This window comes from Haemaphysalis longicornis, unplaced genomic scaffold (genome assembly GCF_048455015.1).
Source record: "Haemaphysalis longicornis isolate Haplotype H1 unplaced genomic scaffold, Haemaphysalis longicornis Haplotype H1 scaffold_1, whole genome shotgun sequence".
In the NCBI taxonomy this organism is placed as follows: Eukaryota; Metazoa; Arthropoda; class Arachnida; order Ixodida; family Ixodidae; genus Haemaphysalis; species Haemaphysalis longicornis.
Window position 1 is genome coordinate 205,509,264 of NW_027526203.1, and position 20,586 is coordinate 205,529,849.

Genomic DNA, 20,586 nt, shown 5'->3' on the forward strand with positions numbered 1-20,586 from the left:
GCGAAAGCACATGCATTAAAGGTGCTGGTAATATTGAGGACGATTCCAGAAAATTTAACATTTCAATTTATTGGGTTTTCGGTGGGTGTATACCACGTTGTTTTCGAAGTATTTCACTGCTGATGACGGTACAGATTTATTATGATATGTTCACATATTATGGTTTGTCTTCATGAATAGCCCATTAGCGTTGACGTCATTATGCGTGTAATTCCATGAAGTCAGCGGAGAAAAGCCTGTGATGAAGGCATCGGCACTGGTTGTAAGGCCGCTAAGGCGGGCCGATTAACAACGTTAAACATTGTGCTGGTTACCACGCCGAAACTGCACTTGGGCTATGAGGTTCACCGTAGGGGAGGGCTCCGAACAACTGGTGGTCTATATACAGTAATAACTTGTTAACTCGAACTCGCATACCTCGAAAAATCGCCGAAGTCAAAATTTTCTGTCGCGGCGAACCTGTCCGTTATTAGATGCGGCGCATCTCTTGCTCTGAGGCAGGTCCCTCCTGCGTCGGCGTCGGCGGCGTCCGCACGCCACCTGCGCATGCGCGACTCTCCTCCGCTCTTCTCTCCAACAGCTGTGCGCAACACTCTCACTCCGTCTCATTATCATAAACAACAGCTGCGTGCGCGCGCTTCGCTCGCTTCGCTCCGCTCCCGTCGCGCAAGTGTGCGCATGAGCGACTCTCCTGCGCTGTCTCCTCTCATTCAGGCGCTGTGACTATAAAGCGGGTAGCGCGCTGAGACGGTTGAGTCAGCGCTCGCTCTCGTTCGACATCGCGTCACTTCGCTCGACGACTGCGTGCTTGACTCGATTCTTCGGATGAAGACGTGATGGATGCGACGGTCCCTTCAGTGAGAGGTGTGACACAATCCAATACCAGCGTCACTCCAAACGCTAAAGTAAAATTGCGCCCATCTTCCCGCGTACGAGAACACCCTCATGTGATGGAATGCATCATACGCGTTCACAACACGTTTCACCCGATTTAGATAATCAAACCAATGGAAACGCCAATTGAACCCCCCGATGCGTCGCATGACATCAGGGTTCCCTCACGGGAAGATGGGCGTAATTTTTTAATGTATTTTGGGCCAAATTGCGCATATCTCGAAATCTTGACTGTGACTGGAACTAAAATTTCGCCGCCGCGGACCGTTTCACAAGATTCACCCGTTGCTGCCGCGCCTAAGTCCCTAAATTTTTTTCTCGTTTAGCCGCGCCTACCACAAAGCCGATGTTTTAACCGGCGCCTCTTTCTGTATAACTTTGCATGAATGAAGTTTTCACCACCACCACCCCGGACGTGAAGTCTGAGCCTAGAGGCATATCAACATCGTCAAGCAACCCTGTGGCACGTCATACGATGGTAGAGGCATGCGCAGAGGTACAGTGTGCCAAAAGATAGAGGTGTGTAATGCGGGGAAAAACCCAATGGAGGGCGTGGGTTCCAGCCGGTAAAGGTCTCTTGTATGTTTTTTCCCGTTTCGAACCTTTATTAAGCGCGAGATTGGAAGCTGCTGCTGAAGAGCTGGTAAATACAGCGCGTTTTTTTGCAAAGAACTCCATATTTCATGGAGTTGGCGCAACTTTTCTTACCTAGAAAATCCGCTTATCTCGAAATGTCTCCCGGTTTTTACTACTTCGACTGAACAAGGTATTACTGTATATATATATATATATATATATATATATATATATATATATATATATATATATATATATTGTTACGGTGCAAAGGGTTTAATTAAAGAGGGAGAGAAATAACATTTATTTACACATCCGGCGTGTGGGAAGTCCCCAGCCTCGCAGGACGCGGATGTTCCCTATCTTAAGACTACGGCTATTAGAGTCCGATAGTCCCAGAGCCTAGACATCGAGGATGTTGTGCTCCAACTAGGCGACAGGTACTCGGGTGCCTCCGCGCCCGTTAGACGGGTCGTCGGCTCCCTTTCTCCGCTGCTTCGCCAAAGCTTCCTCAAGCCGCTGGATGGCCCTTCTTTGTGTCTTCGGGTCTTCGGAGCGTATCCACGCTCCCATCTCTTCGGGATACGTGGCGTCCTGGCACTGCCCGTTCCCATTGTCCACAGCACTGTTACACCCTCCCCACATGATGTGGCGGAGAGTAGCTAGTTCACGTTCGCACACAGTGCACTTTGCGTCCACGAACATGTCGGGGCACACGTGCCGGGCCAGAGCCGGCGTCAGCACGCACTCGGTCTGCAACTGTCGGAACTTTACTGCCTCCGCACGCGAGAGTTCTCGGTGCGGGGGCGGGAAGGCTCTCCTGACTTCTCTGTAAGCCGCCAGGATCCCACCGTAGTCGGTGAGGGGCTCGAAGTCCTCTTTTCGGTCTTCTCCGCTGGTCTCGGAGGGACGGACTGCCGCGGTCCGGCACGCGATGAGACCACGGGCCGCGGCGTCCGCCTCTTCGTTGCGGTTCTCGATGTCGGGTGCTAGATGCCGACCCATGTGGGCCGGGAACCACTTGAGAGCGATGGTCGGTCCCGCAGCGGCACCTCGGGCGGCCCACGTGGCTTCGATGGACCTCACTAGCCGCTCCGTGCCCTGCCAGACCGTGCCTCGGGCGAAGTTCTTGATCGCCGACTTCGAGTCGCTTAGCACCGTGCGTGTACCCGGTAGGCCCATGGCCAAAGCAATCGCCACCTCCTCTGCCTGGCCGGCTGTTCGGGCGCGCACGGTGCTTGCTGTTAGCAGTTCTCCGGTAGTAGCTCGGATCACCACCGCTGCAAAGGCGTTGCGTCTCCCCGGATACCTTGCGGCGTCCACGTAGACTGCACCCTCGTCTCGTTGATGCTGACGGGCCAGCGCCACCGCTCGTGCCGCTCGCCTGCCCTCGTCTCTCTCTGGGTCGGTGTTCTTGGGCAGCGGGTAGACGATCATCTTCCTCGCCGCCTCGTCGCTCAGGGGGACTTGCTCTTCCAGTTCCACGTCCGGTCCTGTACCCACACGTTCGCCTGGAGGTAGTAATCCCACCCGGTCTAGTAGTCTTCTGCCCGCTGCCGTGCTGCTTAGGCAGCTCAGCTGCGATGCTCTTTGGGCCTCGCTAATCTCCGAGAGCGTGTTGTGTGCTCCCAGAGACAGCAAGGCCGTGGTCTTCGTGCCCGGCAGGAGCCCGAGAGCCCCTGTGTAGGCTTTCCGGATGGCGGCGTCGATCTTGGCTCGCTCCGCACTCGTCCAGCGGTGGAAGGCTCCCGCATATGCTGCATGGCTTACGACGAAAGCCTGCAGCAGACGCAGGAGCCCCCTCTCGTTCATGCCCCGGTATCGGGACGAGACCCGCTTGACTAGGTGTGCTGCTACGCCCATCTTGGTTGTGATGTTCTTGACCGCCGTGGCGTTGGTCTGGGTGCCGTCCACGAACATTCCCAGGACTCGCAGCCCCGGAACGTGTGGGATCGGCACGCCGTCGCTCGTGCGCACGACGATGTTCTCGATCGCTTCCTGACTTGCTTTCTTCCTGTGTCTTCCAGGTGGCGGTAGGATGAGCAGCTGCGACTTTTGCGGCGAACACCGGAGACCCGTGCCCGAGAGCGCGGATTCCACGGCGTCCACCGCCGCCTGCAGGCCTGCCTCGATGTCTCCGTCGCTTCCACCCGTGGCCCAGATGGTTACGTCGTCGGCGTAGAGGCAGTGTCGGATCCCCGGGCCCAGCGCCTCCAGACGCCTGGCCACCTCGATCATGACGATGTTGAACAGGAACGGGGAGATCACCGAGCCTTGAGGGGTCCCGACACTGCCCAGCTCCCGTTCTTCGAGCTTCGTGCCGCCCACCTCCAGCCTGGCCGTTCGGCGGGAGAGGAAGGCTCTGATGTAGTTGTATGATCTTGCGCCCAGCCCCAGGCGGGACACCTTAGCCAGGACCGCCGAGTGCCGAACGTTGTCGAAGGCACTCTGCAGGTCCAAGCCCAAGATCGCTCGGTTGTCGTTCTTCGGAATCCCGCCCGGAGGGTCGAGAATTTCTCGTTGGATCAGGAGCATGGCGTCTTGCGTTCCCAGCTTGGCCCGAAAGCCCAGCATTGAGTCCGGGTAGACGTTGTGCGCCTCCAGGTAGCGGTTCCACCGGGTGTTGAGGACGTGCTCCAGCACCTTGCCCACGCAGGACGTAAGCGAGATGGGACGCAGGCCCTCTATCCCCGGTGGCTTGTTTGGCTGTGGCAGCAGGATGGTCTTTGCTGTCTTCCAGGCCTTGGGCAGCTTGCCGCCGCGCCAGCAATCGTTGTAGTAGCGTGTCAGCGATGCGATGGCTGAGTCGCTGAGGTTGCGTAGTGCTTTGTGTTTAATTAAAGCCGTGAATAGGAATAAGAGCGTTGAAGGAGGCGGCCACCGATCCTGCGGTCAGTACGAGTGCGGTTCGTCCTCTACTTCCTCTTCTGCTCCACCCCTTGACGCATACCCCGGTTGAGGATTGGTCGCGACTAGTCTAGCGCTGTACAGTTTCGAGCGTGACATTTCCCCCTTCGCAGACGAAGCCCGTCGGGCGAGGCACGAGGAAGTCACAGGCGAGGGTGGAATGTCTTCAACCGGGCGACGTGGGCGAGTTCAGTCTTGCAGCTTCTCCGTCGAGGTGTCGTTACGCGCGAGATAACGTAGGTGACATCACTCAACCGATCGACGACAACGTATGGTCCCGTGTCCCTTTCTTTGGTCCCTTTCTTTCTTTCTTTCCCGAGAAAGAAAGAAAGAAAAACACGCACCCAGAGTGGGGACCGAACCCACGCCTTAGTTCGGTCCCCGCTCTGGGTGCGTGTTTTGAAGAAAGGGAGTCCTCTCCCTGAAACGTCAGTAAACTTATTTTTATTTTCTAAGTCTTTCTCGTTTGTCTCTGTCTCTACTAACCTTATTTTTGTCGCGCTCTGTGTGAGTTTTTATCTTTTCAGTCTATATATATATATATATATCATCATCATCACCAGCCTGTCTACGCCCACTGCAGGGCAAAGGCCTCTCCCATTATTCTCCAATTACCTCGGTCCGGTGCCAACTGTGACCAATTTATCTCCGCAAACTTCTTGATCTCATCTGCCCATCTAACTTTCTGCCGCCCCCTGCAGCGCTTGCCTTCTCTAGGGATCCACTCTGTTACCCTCAATGACCAGCGGTTATCTTGCCTTCGCATTACATGCCCTGCCCAAGTCCATTTCTTCTTCTTAATTTCTACTAATATTTTTTTAACACCAGTTTGCTCCCTCACCCCCTCCGCTCTCTTCTTGTCCCTTAATGTTACACCTATCATTTTCCGCTCCATTGCCCGCTGAGTCGTTCTCAATTTAAGTTGAACCCTCTTAGTGAGCCTCTAAGTTTCTGCCCCGTAGGCAGTCATGGGCACGTTACCGAAAAAAAAGTAACAGTGTTACAGTTACAGTTACCTAGCCCAAAAAAGTAACTCTGTTACAGTTACAGTTACGAAGTTTCCAAAAGTAACTAGTTACTGTTACAGTTACTGCAAAAAAGTAACGTCGTTACTTTTCCGTTACTTTACCGTTACTAAGTAACAGCTAACAAGATTTGGCTTATTTAATAGAAACATACGAAGGCATGAAGGTAGTAAAAATTACACGTAGTAACGCTATACACGAGGGGAACCTAAAATGATGCACTCTCATGCCCAAACAAACAATCGTTGTTTACGCCTCCCTTTTTAAAGCAAAGCTTTCTACCTCTACCCCCCAAGGGTTCTTTCGCGACCGTTGGTGTCAACAGAAAACTCCAGCCAACAAATAAAAGAATTTACTGGCACCGCCGGGAATCGAACCTGGAACTAATAGACTAACAAAGCGAGAGCCCGCTGTCTTACCGATTTAGCTACGAGCCCACGCGAACACGGGAAGACAAATGGTGTACTGACCAAGCACATCTACGGGTTTACGCTGAATGCCACGTGCAAGCGTCACACGACCACTCACGCCCGTCTAGCGGTCCTGTGCGCACCTTGCTCATGTGCTAAGAGTTACAAAAATTAAAGGAAGCTCACACCAATCCATGGAATCTCACTTTTAGTACGCCAATGTGCTAACGCCTGTGGCCTCCAGTGTTCACGTAAAAAATCACAGCTCCTTGTCGTCCGCCCTCTCGCCAAACCAAGCAATACATTCAAATACTCCTTCATAGCCAGGCCTTCACTCCAAACCCCAGCATCAAGATCCTGGGCCTACATTTCCAGGCCAACACCAAGGGTGACGTCTCCTTGCAGCTCCTCAAAAACAGCATTAATCTAATCATGCACATGATCAGGCGAGTTGCCACCAAGAAGCCAGGCCTAAAAGAATCCGGTACCTTTAGATTAATTGAAGCTTTTGTCCTCTCGAGAGTTACTTACGACAAACCCCTATCTTCTTCTCGACAAGGAAGACATAGAGATGCTTTATATAATGATTAGAAAGGCGGTCGAGCAGGCCATTGGTCTTCTCATGAGTGCGTCCACACTGAGGCTGCTTAGCACGGGCTCCACAACACGGTGGAAGAGCTGATAGAAGGCCATCTTTCTAACCAGAAGGTCCGACTCAGAACTGCGGTGGGTAACCGCATGCTTCACCAGATTGGCTGGGCAGCCCAGAATGTCACTCCGCTTGACGTACTCCCAGACTGTTGGCGACTAAAACTAAAGATGCTCCCTTTGCTTAGAAATATGAACCCCTCACATGACGAGGGCCAACGAAAAGCACGGGTTCAAGCGCTAAACACCACCATTGGGGCTCATGCAGTTATCTACACAGACTTCTCCAAACATCGAGGGCAGCAACACGCCATCATCGTGGCTACCTCCAGAACCAACCTCCTTGCGTGTACCTCGCTTAGGACCCAACAAATGACGGCAGCAGAAGAGGCAGCCATCACCTTGGCTCTCACTCAACCAGGGGTTCGGAGGGTAGTCACCGATTCCCAGCAAGCCTACTGGAATTACCAGTCGGGTTGGGTGTCCTGACCTGCACTGTGCGTGCTAAAAAACCACTCCCCAAACGGTTCCATTCAGCTCATCTGGACACCGCCTCACGCTTCAATGAAGGGCAACTAATACGCTCACCCAACAAGCCTGCGCTTTTACCTCCCGTGCTATGGAGCTGCACGAGGACAGTCACCCGCTTGTCATGTTCAGGGAGATAATCCAGCATTATCGCCTTCTGAGGCAGACCGTACCTTCACCTTACCCTGACCTTTCCGTCTCGTCGCCTCCGTCCGCGGCGCAGAGACGGAGAAGTGAGATCGTCTAACACCGGGTTGGAGCTTACTTTGATTTTATAAAAAAAAGTTTCCACTCTTGTGCTACACCAATACAACTCAACCAAACACCGTTCATGCATCATGCATTGATTTAACCTTACCAAGAATATCTCTTTGAAGTAATAAATGGTGTGGTTAAGTGCATTTCACTTCTCTCTGGTTTTACTATTTGTAGAGCGATGTGAGTGATTTTAAGTGACGTCGCATGAGTAATCGTTATGGGTGCCGTTTACAGCTTTGCTTTCCAACCACATTCACAGGGTGGATTGGCGCGATTTTTTTTTATGGCGGAAGTTTTGCTATCCATCATAAGGAACTTTTTTTTTTGCTGCACTCTCACTGCAAGAAATTTATTTGCAAACATCATTGTAGCATAAAATTAGTTGCTTTTCAAAGTTGGAATCAGAGAGGCCGAACTTAAACTATACCGAGCTGGAGGACAACACAGCCGAAAGAATCTTTCAATGTCAACTTAATTTATTTTCGCCTACAATGCCGTCTCTTGACCGCCCCGCGTAGTGAGAGAGAATGGGAAAAAGGGGGTGGAGGTGGCGGATCGACGGAAGGCCCTTGTAGGAAAGGGGAAACGGACGTGGGGGTACATCGGTTCTCGAGGTGTTTTTGAAAGATACTCAAAAAAGCGCTTCGTTAACTTTTTATTTCGTACTTGTGGTCGCGACGGAGACCAATTTGAGCTATTGCCGAAGCGACGTTTGTCCATGGGCCCTCGGAGTCGTTCTCCCGCCCAAACCCGCAGCCACCCCCCATCCCCAGAATGAGACAAGATACTGCCAAAGGGAATAGAAACTCATGTGAACGCTTTACTGTTTTCCCCCTCTGCTTCCTCCCGCCCCCCCCCCCCCCGTCCTCACAAAGGCGGGTTTTGCCGTCTCGACCTGAAAAACTGCTCTCACAATCCCAGCCTTCCACAGCACTCACGTCGCCTATCCCAGGAACCCCTCCCTTCGTTTGCTTTGAGGCGTAGGCCGAACGAAGCTCGCCCAAGTATTACTTGCATCCAACATTCAGGAGCAGATACAGCTACTGTTTTCGTTTCGACCACAGCCTTCGAAACGAAGTCGCGAGGCTTTCCAAGAACATTTCTTCGTGCAGTAGCAGTGTGGTCAGACGTCTTCCGGCCAAGATGCTGGCTGTTGTGGGGGCAGCCGGGGGCCACCATTGTTGGAGTCGTGGTGTGTGTGGAGGGGCGTGAAATTTATTACTTCCTCGACCTCGTTCGAGCACTGTTGACAGCTCGATGAAGCCTCTAAACCAGTGGTCCCAAACGCGTGGTCCCAAATACGGCCAGCGGTATCGCACAATGGTCGCAAGCAACTGCGACTTGTGAATCGAACACTCTAGAGTGCGCTTAGGGCTGGACGAGCGCGAGGACGCCGAGAGACTCCCCGCGGCGTTTTATGACCGTGCAAGCGGGGCTGCACGTCGCTAATGAGAAAGCGACGCCCTGACCGGAGTTTTCCAGGCTTCCGCAAAAGTGAAAAGGTTTCAGTGCGTTGTGCGGCGTTTGTGGGTGTTTGTTTTCTTGTTCGCCTTTGTGTCAAACACTTTTACTGCACTCCAGATGTGGAGAAAATGCATCCACATGCGCTTAGGGGCGTGTCGCAGCGTTATTTGTGGCTTGGGTGAGAGGGATGTCGCGCTGCTGAGGAAAATACTGCAGCTTAGACTTAGAAACTTCGAGCCCTTGGAAGACCGCGTAGGACACCACGCACACGTGCACGCCTAAACATTTCTAGTCTAGATGTTTTTCGCCCATGAGAAGGGAGTGAGCTGGCATAGATGAAGTAGACGAAGGTTCTGCGGAAGAAAAGCCGAAAAAGTGAAACGCGCAAACTGTACATCGGTCGTTAATGAGTGTTGCCGTTGGATAATTTTTCTATAGAAATAAAGTAACTGTAACGATAATTCTCGTTACAGTTACTTCACAAAAAAGTAACAGTGTTACAGTTACAAGTTACTGAAAAAAGTAACTAGTTACCGGTACCGCGTTACTAGTAACTAGTTACTGCCCAAGACTGCCCGTAGGTGAGTACTGGTAAGATGCAGCTGTCATACACTTTCTTCTTCAACGACAATGGTAGGCTGCTATTCATTATCTGATAATGTCTGCCATATGCACTCCACCCCATTCTGATCCTTCTAATTATCTCTGCCTCATGGTTGGGATCTGGGGTCACAACTTGGCCTAAGTCTATATATTCGCTTACAACTTCCACTGCCTCGCCATCTATCTCAAACTGCTGTGCTGTCCCGAGGTTATTGATCATTACTTTAGTTTTCTGCATAATAATTTTCAGGCCCACGGTTCTACTCTGTTCGCCCAGTGCGGAAAGCATGCTTTGCAATTCGTCCCCCGAGTTACTTAGCAAGGCAACGTCATCAGCAAATCTGAGGTTACTGAGGTATTCTCCATTAACCCTTACTCTATATATATATACATATATATATATATATATGCCACCACACAGGCCGCTGTGCCACCACAGCGGCTGTGCCACCACACAGGCCGCTAACCCGTTCATCTTGATCATGCAGGTTTTTGCCCGCATCATCACTGACCTACTACTGCCTGCCTTGCTGGCTGTATCGTCTGCCACTCCGGGAAGCTGCCTGCCTGCTACCAACGAAGGCGAACCTTGTGTTTGCCCCCTCCCTGGCACCCATGCTTCCGGACCTTCGGCAGCGCCACCCCTCCCTCCGTGGATCGTCGAGATAAATCCAGCCACCCTATCGCCGTCGACAACATCTCCTGCGCAGCCTATAAAGCCGCAACCACCATCCAGCGCGCACTGTGGGCTTCGCGGCTGTGCCACCACACCGGCCGCTAACCCGTTAATCTTGATCATGCAGGTTGGTAGTTCGTATCCCACGTCTACTAAAAAATCAAGTAATTACTGTTTGGTGCAGCTGCCGAGCCCACAGTGCTGCTGTTTGCTTGTTACCGAATGTGTGAATGTCATACGTGCCTTGCTATTGCTATCGGGAGATGTAGAGATGAACCCCGGGCCAGATATTCTCGCTGAGCTGAAAAAGTTGTCACAGGGCCAGTCGACAATATTATCGGAAATGCAAGGTCTTAAATCCGAGATAGCCACCACTAACCAGACTATCACCGATCTTGGACAGCGCATTGCTGTCTTGGAAAATCACTGCCAAAATCTTCTAACCCTTCGAGCAGAAGTAGATGCAATACATACTAATACCGATGAGTTAACTCACCAGGTGTATGACATAGACGAGCGTCTTGACGACCTCGAGAACCGTTCCCGGCGTGACAATCTAATATTCTACAATCTCCCTGACACTAATCCGAAGGAAACATACGCTCAGTCAGAAGAAATAATAATCCAGCACTGCCTTGAACGACTTCAACTAACAATTGAACCAAAAGACACAGAGCGTGCACATCGCCTAGGGCGGCACACCAATAACCATAAACGGCCTATAATAGTGAAACTCTCGTCTTTCAAAACTAAAGAATCCATCCTTTCAAACGGCCCAAAACTAAAAGGTACAAAATTTAGCATTGGCGAAGATTTCACATACCCTGTTCGAATAGCCCGAAAAGAGCTCGTTGCTTTCGCTAGGAGCAAATCTGTGCCATTTTCACTGCGTTTTCAAACTTTGCATATTGGCTCTAAGCGATACATTTTCGACTACGAAGCAGGAATTGTCAAGGAAAAAACATAGGGATCAGTACGCCGTCGGCAAGCGCGCCAACAGCCACGTACAAGCACTAAAGCTAAGCTTTCGTTTTCTGTAATTTATACTAACATCCGTAGTTTTCTTCCTAAGCGCGTGCCCCTGTCTAATCTGTTAAAATCATCTAGCAGTAGTATACTTATATTGACCGAAACGTGGCTTACTGACGACATTTCAGATACAGAGGTTCTGGCTGACTTGCCGCACTTTAACCTTTTTCGTCACGACCGTAAAAACGCACGTGGTGGGGGCGTACTCATCGCGACTAGCAAAAAGCTATCTTGCTCCCTTATCAACATTGCCTCACAACTTGAAATATTGTGGGTAATGTGCCGTGCACCACCCGAAACAGTAATACTTGGCGTATGCTACAGGCCCCCTCGTACTGATCCAAATTTCGCCCGCGAATTAAATAAAATGCTATCTACGCTTACTAATAAACACCCTACCGCACATATCCTCCTTTATGGCGACTTTAATTTCCCGAATATTGACTGGCTGAACCAAACACAACTAATTACAGGAAATACCGAAGCAAGAGAATTTGTCGATGTTTGTCTGAACTTTAACCTTACGCAACTGGTATCCGAACCAACACGTGTAACTAGTGAATCTTCGAATATTTTAGATCTGATACTAACAAACAGCCCCGAAAGCTTAGAATCTATCTCGTACTTACGTGAAATCAGTGATCACAAAGTTATTCATACTACACTAAACTTCATCCCTAAAACACGCCACATTTCCAGCAAAACAATTCATATGTACAATAAGGGTGATTACGAAGCAATTAATAACGAACTGCGAGATTTCCTGCCTGCGTTTGAATCCAATTTCGATTCCCGATCTCTTAACAGTAACTGGTTAGTCTTTAGGGACAAAGTAATCGAGTTAGCTAATAGATATATCCCCAAGATGAACTTCCCCGCCAATGAAAATAAACCATGGTTTTCAAAACGTTTAAAAAGGCAAGAAAACAAAAAGAAACGTCTCTTTCGTACTGCGAAACTTAATGGTACTGCGTGCGCATGGGACAAGTACTATGCTGCAGAAGACGCATATTATGCTGCAATTCCAAGTGCAGAACAGACGTTTTATCGCATTGACTTGCCTAAAATTTTAACAAATAACCCTAGAAAGTTCTGGGAAGTTATAAACCCGCAACCGACACGCGAAATAATGCTTACTGACCATAACGGAGAGGAAGTTAGCGACGCTGATTGTGCCGACGTATTTAACATCGGGTTCTGCTCTGTGTTCACTAAAGAAGCAGATTCGCCACTTCCCTCGCCACCTACTACGACTTTACCGATAATGGCTCCAGTGGAATTTTCTGTTGCTGGAATTTCGTCCCTTATCGACAGACTTAAACTTTCATCATCTGCTGGCGTAGACAACATTAACTCCAAACTGTTAAAAAACACTAAACAAATTATTGCAGTGTATTTTTCGATGCTGTTCTCATTGTCGCTTGAAACAGGAATGTTACCAGATGACTGGAAAGTGGGAAAGGTCATTCCGGCCCACAAATCAGGTAACAAACAGTCACCCCTAAATTACCGTCCCATTTCACTAACCAGCGTCTCATGCAAAATCATGGAACACGTCATATACACTCACATAATGCACTTCCTGGACGCTAACAATTTCTTTCATTCTGCCCAACATGGCTTCCGTAAATCTTTATCTTGTGAAACACAACTAGCGATATTTACTCATGATTTGCATGCTAATCTTGACCGTAACCTCCAGACTGATGCAATCTTTCTAGACTTCGCTAAAGCTTTTGACAAAGTACCACACAAACGCCTCTTACTAAAACTTGCCCAGTTGAATCTGCACCCCAAAATTCTAGCATGGATTTCAGAATTTCTTGCTAACCGTTCCCAGTTTGTCGATATTAAAAATAACCATTCTAGCTCCCTCTCGGTAACATCGGGCGTCCCCCAAGGGTCTGTCCTCGGACCCCTTCTGTTTCTAATATATATTAACGATCTACCCATGCATGTATCTTCTCACATCCGCATGTTTGCCGACGATTGTGTTCTATACCGCAAAATTACTAACCCTTCTGATCAAACCGCGCTCCAAAATGACCTTAACCGTGTACAGCAATGGTGCGACCTGTGGCTAATGGAGCTTAATCCAACTAAATGCAAACTCGTTTCTTTTCAACGCCAGCGTAATCCCTTGTATTTTTCTTACGTAATAGCTAACTCGACTCTTGAACAAGTTCAATCCTATAAATACCTAGGCGTCACCTTAACCAGTGATCTTTCATGGCGCACGCATATCACGAACGTCATATCATCAGCAAACCGATCTTTGGGTTTCTTAAAGCGCCATCTGCGTCATGCCCCACTGAACGTCAAACTTCTCGCCTATAAATCTTTAATCCGAACTAAACTAGAATATGCCGCTCCCATATGGAGTCCGCACCAGGTATACTTGATCAATGAATTAGAATCTGTGCAAAACCGCGCCACTAGGTTCATTCATTCCTCATATTCATATGACATAAGCATATCATCCCTTAAACGCGAAACTGGTCTTTCAAATCTTTCAGTGCGCCGCCGCATCACCAACCTTTGTTTGCTACACAAGTTTTAAAGCAAAGCTTCCTACCTCTACCCCCCAAGGGTTCTTTCGCGACCGTTGGTGTCAACAGAAAACTCCAGCCAACAAATAAAAGAATTTACTGGCACCGCCGGGAATCGAACCTGGAACTAATAGACTAACAAAGCGAGAGCCCGCTGTCTTACCGATTTAGCTACGAGCCCACGCGAACACGGGAAGACAAATGGTGTACTGACCAAGCACATCTACGGGTTTACGCTGAATGCCACGTGCAAGCGTCACACGACCACTCACGCCCGTCTAGCGGTCCTGTGCGCACCTTGCTCATGTGCTAAGAGTTACAAAAATTAAAGGAAGCTCACACCAATCCATGGAATCTCACTTTTAGTACGCCAATGTGCTAACGCCTGTGGCCTCCAGTGTTCACGTAAAAAATCACAGCTCCTTGTCGTCCGCCCTCTCGCCAAACCAAGCAATACATTCAAATACTCCTTCATAGCCAGGCCTTCACTCCAAACCCCAGCATCAAGATCCTGGGCCTACATTTCCAGGCCAACACCAAGGGTGACGTCTCCTTGCAGCTCCTCAAAAACAGCATTAATCTAATCATGCACATGATCAGGCGAGTTGCCACCAAGAAGCCAGGCCTAAAAGAATCCGGTACCTTTAGATTAATTGAAGCTTTTGTCCTCTCGAGAGTTACTTACGACAAACCCCTATCTTCTTCTCGACAAGGAAGACATAGAGATGCTTTATATAATGATTAGAAAGGCGGTCGAGCAGGCCATTGGTCTTCTCATGAGTGCGTCCACACTGAGGCTGCTTAGCACGGGCTCCACAACACGGTGGAAGAGCTGATAGAAGGCCATCTTTCTAACCAGAAGGTCCGACTCAGAACTGCGGTGGGTAACCGCATGCTTCACCAGATTGGCTGGGCAGCCCAGAATGTCACTCCGCTTGACGTACTCCCAGACTGTTGGCGACTAAAACTAAAGATGCTCCCTTTGCTTAGAAATATGAACCCCTCACATGACGAGGGCCAACGAAAAGCACGGGTTCAAGCGCTAAACACCACCATTGGGGCTCATGCAGTTATCTACACAGACTTCTCCAAACATCGAGGGCAGCAACACGCCATCATCGTGGCTACCTCCAGAACCAACCTCCTTGCGTGTACCTCGCTTAGGACCCAACAAATGACGGCAGCAGAAGAGGCAGCCATCACCTTGGCTCTCACTCAACCAGGGGTTCGGAGGGTAGTCACCGATTCCCAGCAAGCCTACTGGAATTACCAGTCGGGTTGGGTGTCCTGACCTGCACTGTGCGTGCTAAAAAACCACTCCCCAAACGGTTCCATTCAGCTCATCTGGACACCGCCTCACGCTTCAATGAAGGGCAACTAATACGCTCACCCAACAAGCCTGCGCTTTTACCTCCCGTGCTATGGAGCTGCACGAGGACAGTCACCCGCTTGTCATGTTCAGGGAGATAATCCAGCATTATCGCCTTCTGAGGCAGACCGTACCTTCACCTTACCCTGACCTTTCCGTCTCGTCGCCTCCGTCCGCGGCGCAGAGACGGAGAAGTGAGATCGTCTAACACCGGGTTGGAGCTTACTTTGATTTTATAAAAAAAAGTTTCCACTCTTGTGCTACACCAATACAACTCAACCAAACACCGTTCATGCATCATGCATTGATTTAACCTTACCAAGAATATCTCTTTGAAGTAATAAATGGTGTGGTTAAGTGCATTTCACTTCTCTCTGGTTTTACTATTTGTAGAGCGATGTGAGTGATTTTAAGTGACGTCGCATGAGTAATCGTTATGGGTGCCGTTTACAGCTTTGCTTTCCAACCACATTCACAGGGTGGATTGGCGCGATTTTTTTCTACAGCCCTCTTAATCAAGTACGCTACATCGTACCACCGACGCGCATATCTCACCGCACTGCCCACCCGTATCAAATTGCGCGTCCACATGCTCGCACTACTACTTTTTCTGCCTCTTTTTTCCCCCGTGTAGCAGTGGACTGGAATAGCCTTCCCTGTGACGTTCCGGCCATCACGTGTTCATCAACATTTAAAGAGAAGGTCACCACGCACATTTCCATTTGACGTCCTGTGAACATTTATCTGTAACCCACCCGTTATGTAATACCCCCTACAGGGGGTCTTTAAGGTATTAAAGTGATGTGATGTGATATATATATATATATATATATATATATATATATATATATATATATATATATATATATATATATATATATATATATATATATATATATATATATATATATATATATATATATATATATATATATATATATATATATATATATATATACATACACAGTACTCGCAAAATCCACACGAAATATCGATAAGCGGAAATTCACGTTAAGCGAATTGCCAGAAATTTGTTGCCAGTTCGCTGAAATAACAGTTAATGATTTTACCAAACGCTACACCCCACAAGAGAGCGTTCCAAGTACAGACAATATAATTTGTACAAAAACTAAGTTCTATTATTGCGGAAGAAGGAATTGCATAATGTTCGTATGTTTCTTGTTGCATCTGGTCCCAGACAAGCGTTCTCGAGCATATAAATGCATCGCTCAATTGTTGGTCGCCATTAGGTCTACATTCTACCTTGTTACGGAGCAGGCGCAGAAGATTTGTTTTTTTTGTCATTGTAGGCACTTCTCGAGGCTCCTCTTCATCCTCATGATCAGCTATATAGTCGAAAGCTCTCTCAACGATGTAGGCGTCAGAGAGAATTCCGTAACGGGGACATCGGCCTCGTACAGCGAAAATTTGCGGTTCACGACTACGTTTGGCGTGTAGTGGGAGCCTAGCGTTAGAACGGATACTTTATCAGCTGTCTGTAGCGGACTTCGCGCTGTGCCCTATCTGTTGACATTTCCGTGGTTTACCATTGTCCCCCGAAAAAAACGTTTCGAGACACAGGCGAGCAAATACATGGCGCAAATGGGAGGTAAATGCATGGCGAAGAAAAGTTCCGACTTTACCGATATTTCGAGATATCCGAGTTGGAGTTAAAGAGGGATTACTGTATATTGTAACATGGCGGCACGACTCATGTCACGAAGGAGGGTCACGACTACACGGGGAGAAGGGGACCTTCTTTTCAAAGAAGGTCCCCTTCTCCCCGTGTAGTCAGAGTGGCGCTGGCTACCACCCTCAAGCGTCATATACACTTCTAGTAAATATAAATAGCCTAGAAAGTGAAGGAGAACACAGTCGCCCAGATAGCCGAATTGGTAAGGCATTCGACATGTAATCGAAAGGCGTGGGTTCGGTCCCCACTCTGGGCGCGTGTTTTTCTTTCTTTCTTTCTTCTGTATATTAAAAAAAAATGTTGACTTCATTAACCGTAGTGAAAAAGAAAAGAGCCTAACCACACCCCTATGCCTCCTTTGGCGTTGTAGACTGCTGCCCTATCTTTCTGTATATATATATATATATATATATATATATATATATATATATATATATATATATATATATATTAATTACAGAAGATAGGTCGGCACTCTAGAACGCCAAAGGAGGCATGTGTGGTTAGGCTCTTTTTTTACTATGGTTAATGAAGTTAACATTTTTTTTAAATATACGGAAGAAAGAAAGAAAGAAAGAAAAACACGCGCCCAGAGTGGGGACCGAACCCACGCCTTTCGATTAGATCTCGAATGCCTTACCAATTCGGCTATCTGGGCGACTGTGTTCTTCACTTTCTGGGCTCTTTATATTTACTGAAGTGTATCTGACGCTTGAGGGTGGTAGCCAGCGCCACTGTGACTACACGGGGAGAACGGGACCTTCTTTTCAACCCACGGGGCGTGACTCGAACGTTTACGACCTCAAGAATACTGGTCTGGTGCGATAACCACTACGCTACCGGCGGGGCGAATTTCCCCGCCACTTTCTGGGGTATTTATGTTAAAGGAGTACTGACACCAAATTTTGACGCTTAAAAAATGATATAATTGCCTTCAGTAGTTTGTACAGATGCCTCACAGAAATTTTTGCAGCAATCCGAGGCCCCAATCACATCTAAAATCGAGTTTGATTGTCCCGGCCGCGAGCTTCCACAAACCGGCAGCACTTGCGAAATCGCTTTCAGCGTGACGAAACATCGGCCGACGTGTCTGGCCGGTTCAGGGTGACATCATATAGTCGTTTCCGGAACCGGAAACCATATACTGGGCTGCTGTTGTCGGTGGTATTCGTTTGGGCAGGAGACGTGGGTGTAGCTGTGTGAGCAATGCTTGTAAACTTTGCACACTTTGCGTGTTCGACGTCTGTGCTCTTCAGTTCGTGGCCGGCGCATGGTGTTGCCTTGCACTGGTGCCAAAAACTACTCAGTGCCAGCACCGCGCGGTGCGCGATGTCGACGCACACCGCGGCGACGCAGCGGTGCGCGTCGCTGAGCTTGCCCAAGTTGTGCTATGGCAAGCTCGCGGAATGCGAAGTAGTGCTCGTGGAAGCCTCTCCGAGCAAATCGACGACGACGCCAAGATGAATTATTTTCCACGCGACGACATGCAGAGCTAAACGTGGACTGAGTTCGTGCGCGGCGGCGGCCGCAAGAACTGTCGCCCAAGTCAGCGGGCTCGGCGTTGCTCGGTTCAGCTTGGGTGTTGGGAACTTTAGGCTTAGTATCGTGGCGAATATTTGATCGCCGGTATCTGTACAACTGCGAATGGCCATCCCTTACACAACTTTTCAATCCACTATCATCCCGTTTTTCGCATATAGCGCTTTATTTTGGCGATAATTCCCGTTTCAGCGATCGGTAATCAAGACATCTGCCGTGGTCTATTTTGATTCTAGCGCGCAGGTGGCGCCATCTTTCGGCCGCTTGCCGCACCGTGGTGCCGGCAGTGCTGGGTCAGAGCGCCGAATCTCCGCTACCGGTCAGCGTAGGCTTATCATCGCGGCATATATCTGAACGCTGCTTTTAAATTCAGCGCTGATAACAACCCCTAGCACAATTTTTCCCCACACTAACATCTACTTTCTCGCATGTGGAATTTGTTTTTCGCGATCAGATTGACTATAAGAGTGGCGACAAGCTGTTGCTATCACGGTCTGCGCCGGTTCGAGCCGCAGTGTCACGAAGCCAAGAACGACGCGGTTGTCTTGAAAGAGAAACAAGTTGATTGGAGCGAACTTGTGCTCCCCTAACAACCCAAAGGATTCCGAGGCGGCGAAGCAGCGGCCAACAAAGTTACTAGCACAGTCGAGTGTCTTCGAATGAATGCCGCGTCGTCTGCTCTGCAGGCTTTTATCTTTCGGCGCAAGTGTTTCTGCAAACGTCGATTCACATCCAGAACATTGTAGATCACAAAAGACTATTCTGGGCTAGTGACGTTAGGGCAAAACAGTCTGCTTATCTGAATTGATAGCCGGTGCGGCATAAAAGTAAAGAATTTAAGACGTGCTGCTTTTGGAACGCAGATAACACAGCCGGGTGCGGCCCGGCAGTAAAAATAAACAAACCCATACATTGTTCGCGGCATTACCCCTCCCCCCCTCTAAGAGTGCATCGACTCGATGCTAACTTAAGCGACAGTCGGAACAAAGAAAAAATAAAGTCCGTCATCGTTCGAAGAAAGATTTTAAACGAACCACGTCGATGACTTCGGGTCGCGTGCGTCGTCGTAATGCTCCGGAATCACCATCGGGTATCACCTCGTAGGTAAGTTGGCCCACACGTCGTAGAATCTGGCAGGGTCCGAAATATCGCCGCAGAAGCTTCTCACTTAGTCCGCGTCGACGGATGGGAGTCGAAACCCACACACGATCCCCAGGGTGGTACTGGGCGTCTCGGCGTCGGAGGTTGTACCACCCGGAATCCACCAGCTGCTGGTCCGTTGTACGAACTCGAGCCAGCTAGCGGGCCTCCTCCGCACGCTGAAGGTATCCTTGGACGTCGGCGTTGATGTCGTCCTCTGCTACGTGCAGAAGCATGGCGTCGAGCATCGTAGTCGGCCGTCTTCCGTAGACAAGCTCGAACGGCGTCATCTGCGTAGTTTCCTACGTAGACCACCGTACGGTAGCACTTCGTCCCAAGCCTTATGTTCAACGTCGATGTACGTTGACAGCATATCCGCGATCGTCTTGTTCAGGCGTTCTGTTAGTCCGTTCGTTTGGGGGTGGTAAGCCGTCGTTCTTCGGTAATCCGTGTTGCTGTAGCGTAATATCCCTTGCATCAGCTCCGCAGTAAAGGCCGTTCCGCGGTCCGTGATTAGGACTTCTGGGGCGCCATGTCGCAGCACAACTTGGCTTATGAAAAACTTTGCGACTTCTTGTGCAGTCCCCCTCGGAAGTGCGGCGGCCTCTGCGTAGCGAGTCATGTAGTCTGTCGTTAGAACAATTCACTTGTTCTCGGATCGCGATGTAGGGAACGGGCCCAAAGGTCCATTCCAATCTGTTGGAAGGGCCTAAACGGGACGCCGATCGGTTGCAGAAGTCCGGCGGGTCTCGTCGGTGGCGTTTTTTGTCGCTGGTAGTCACGGCAGCTCCGGACGTAGTGGGTGACGTCGGATGCAAGGCGGGGCCAGTAGTACATCGCCTTGATTTTCTCAATTGTGCGAGCTGTGCCGAGATGTCCGGAAGACGGGTCGTCGTGGCACGCTTCCAAAATTTCGTCGCGAAGATATGCCGGGATCACAAGAAGATAATTTGCTCTCGTTCCGGGGCTGAAATTCTTCTTCACGAGGACGGAGTGTTTCAGGCTGAATGCAGGGAAGTTGCGTTTGAAGGCCCTGGGCACGGCGACGTTGCATCCTTTGGAGGGTAGTCGATCATGACGCGTAGATCGGGGTCGGCACGCTGCTGGGCGGCCAGGTCACTCTCTGTCACGACTCCGAAGAACGCGCTGTCTTCATCGGAGTCTTGTGGTGGTGGGTCGACGGGGGCCCGGGACAGGCAGTCGGCGTCGGAGTGTTTCCTCCCGGATGCAAGGAACGACTACTGTAACGTCGAATTCTTGCAGGCGCAAGCTCCACCT

The 20,586-nt window shown here is 49.6% G+C and overlaps 1 protein-coding gene across 1 annotated transcript; it reads left to right on the plus strand.

Moving 5' to 3' along the window:
* Nucleotides 1-10,110: 10,110 nt before the first annotated feature.
* On the plus strand, nucleotides 10,111-11,358 carry LOC144168051 (uncharacterized). Its single transcript, XM_077697140.1, has one exon. The coding sequence runs from the start codon at nucleotides 10,111-10,113 to the stop codon at nucleotides 10,954-10,956; it is 846 nt and encodes a 281-aa protein (XP_077553266.1). The 3' UTR covers nucleotides 10,957-11,358.
* The last annotated feature ends 9,228 nt before the right edge of the window (nucleotides 11,359-20,586 follow it).

Excerpts from the sequence above, each read along its gene's own strand:
- LOC144168051 (XM_077697140.1), top strand. The coding sequence starts at position 10,111 with ATGCAGGTTGGTAGTTCGTATCCCACGTCTACTAAAAAATCAAGTAAT.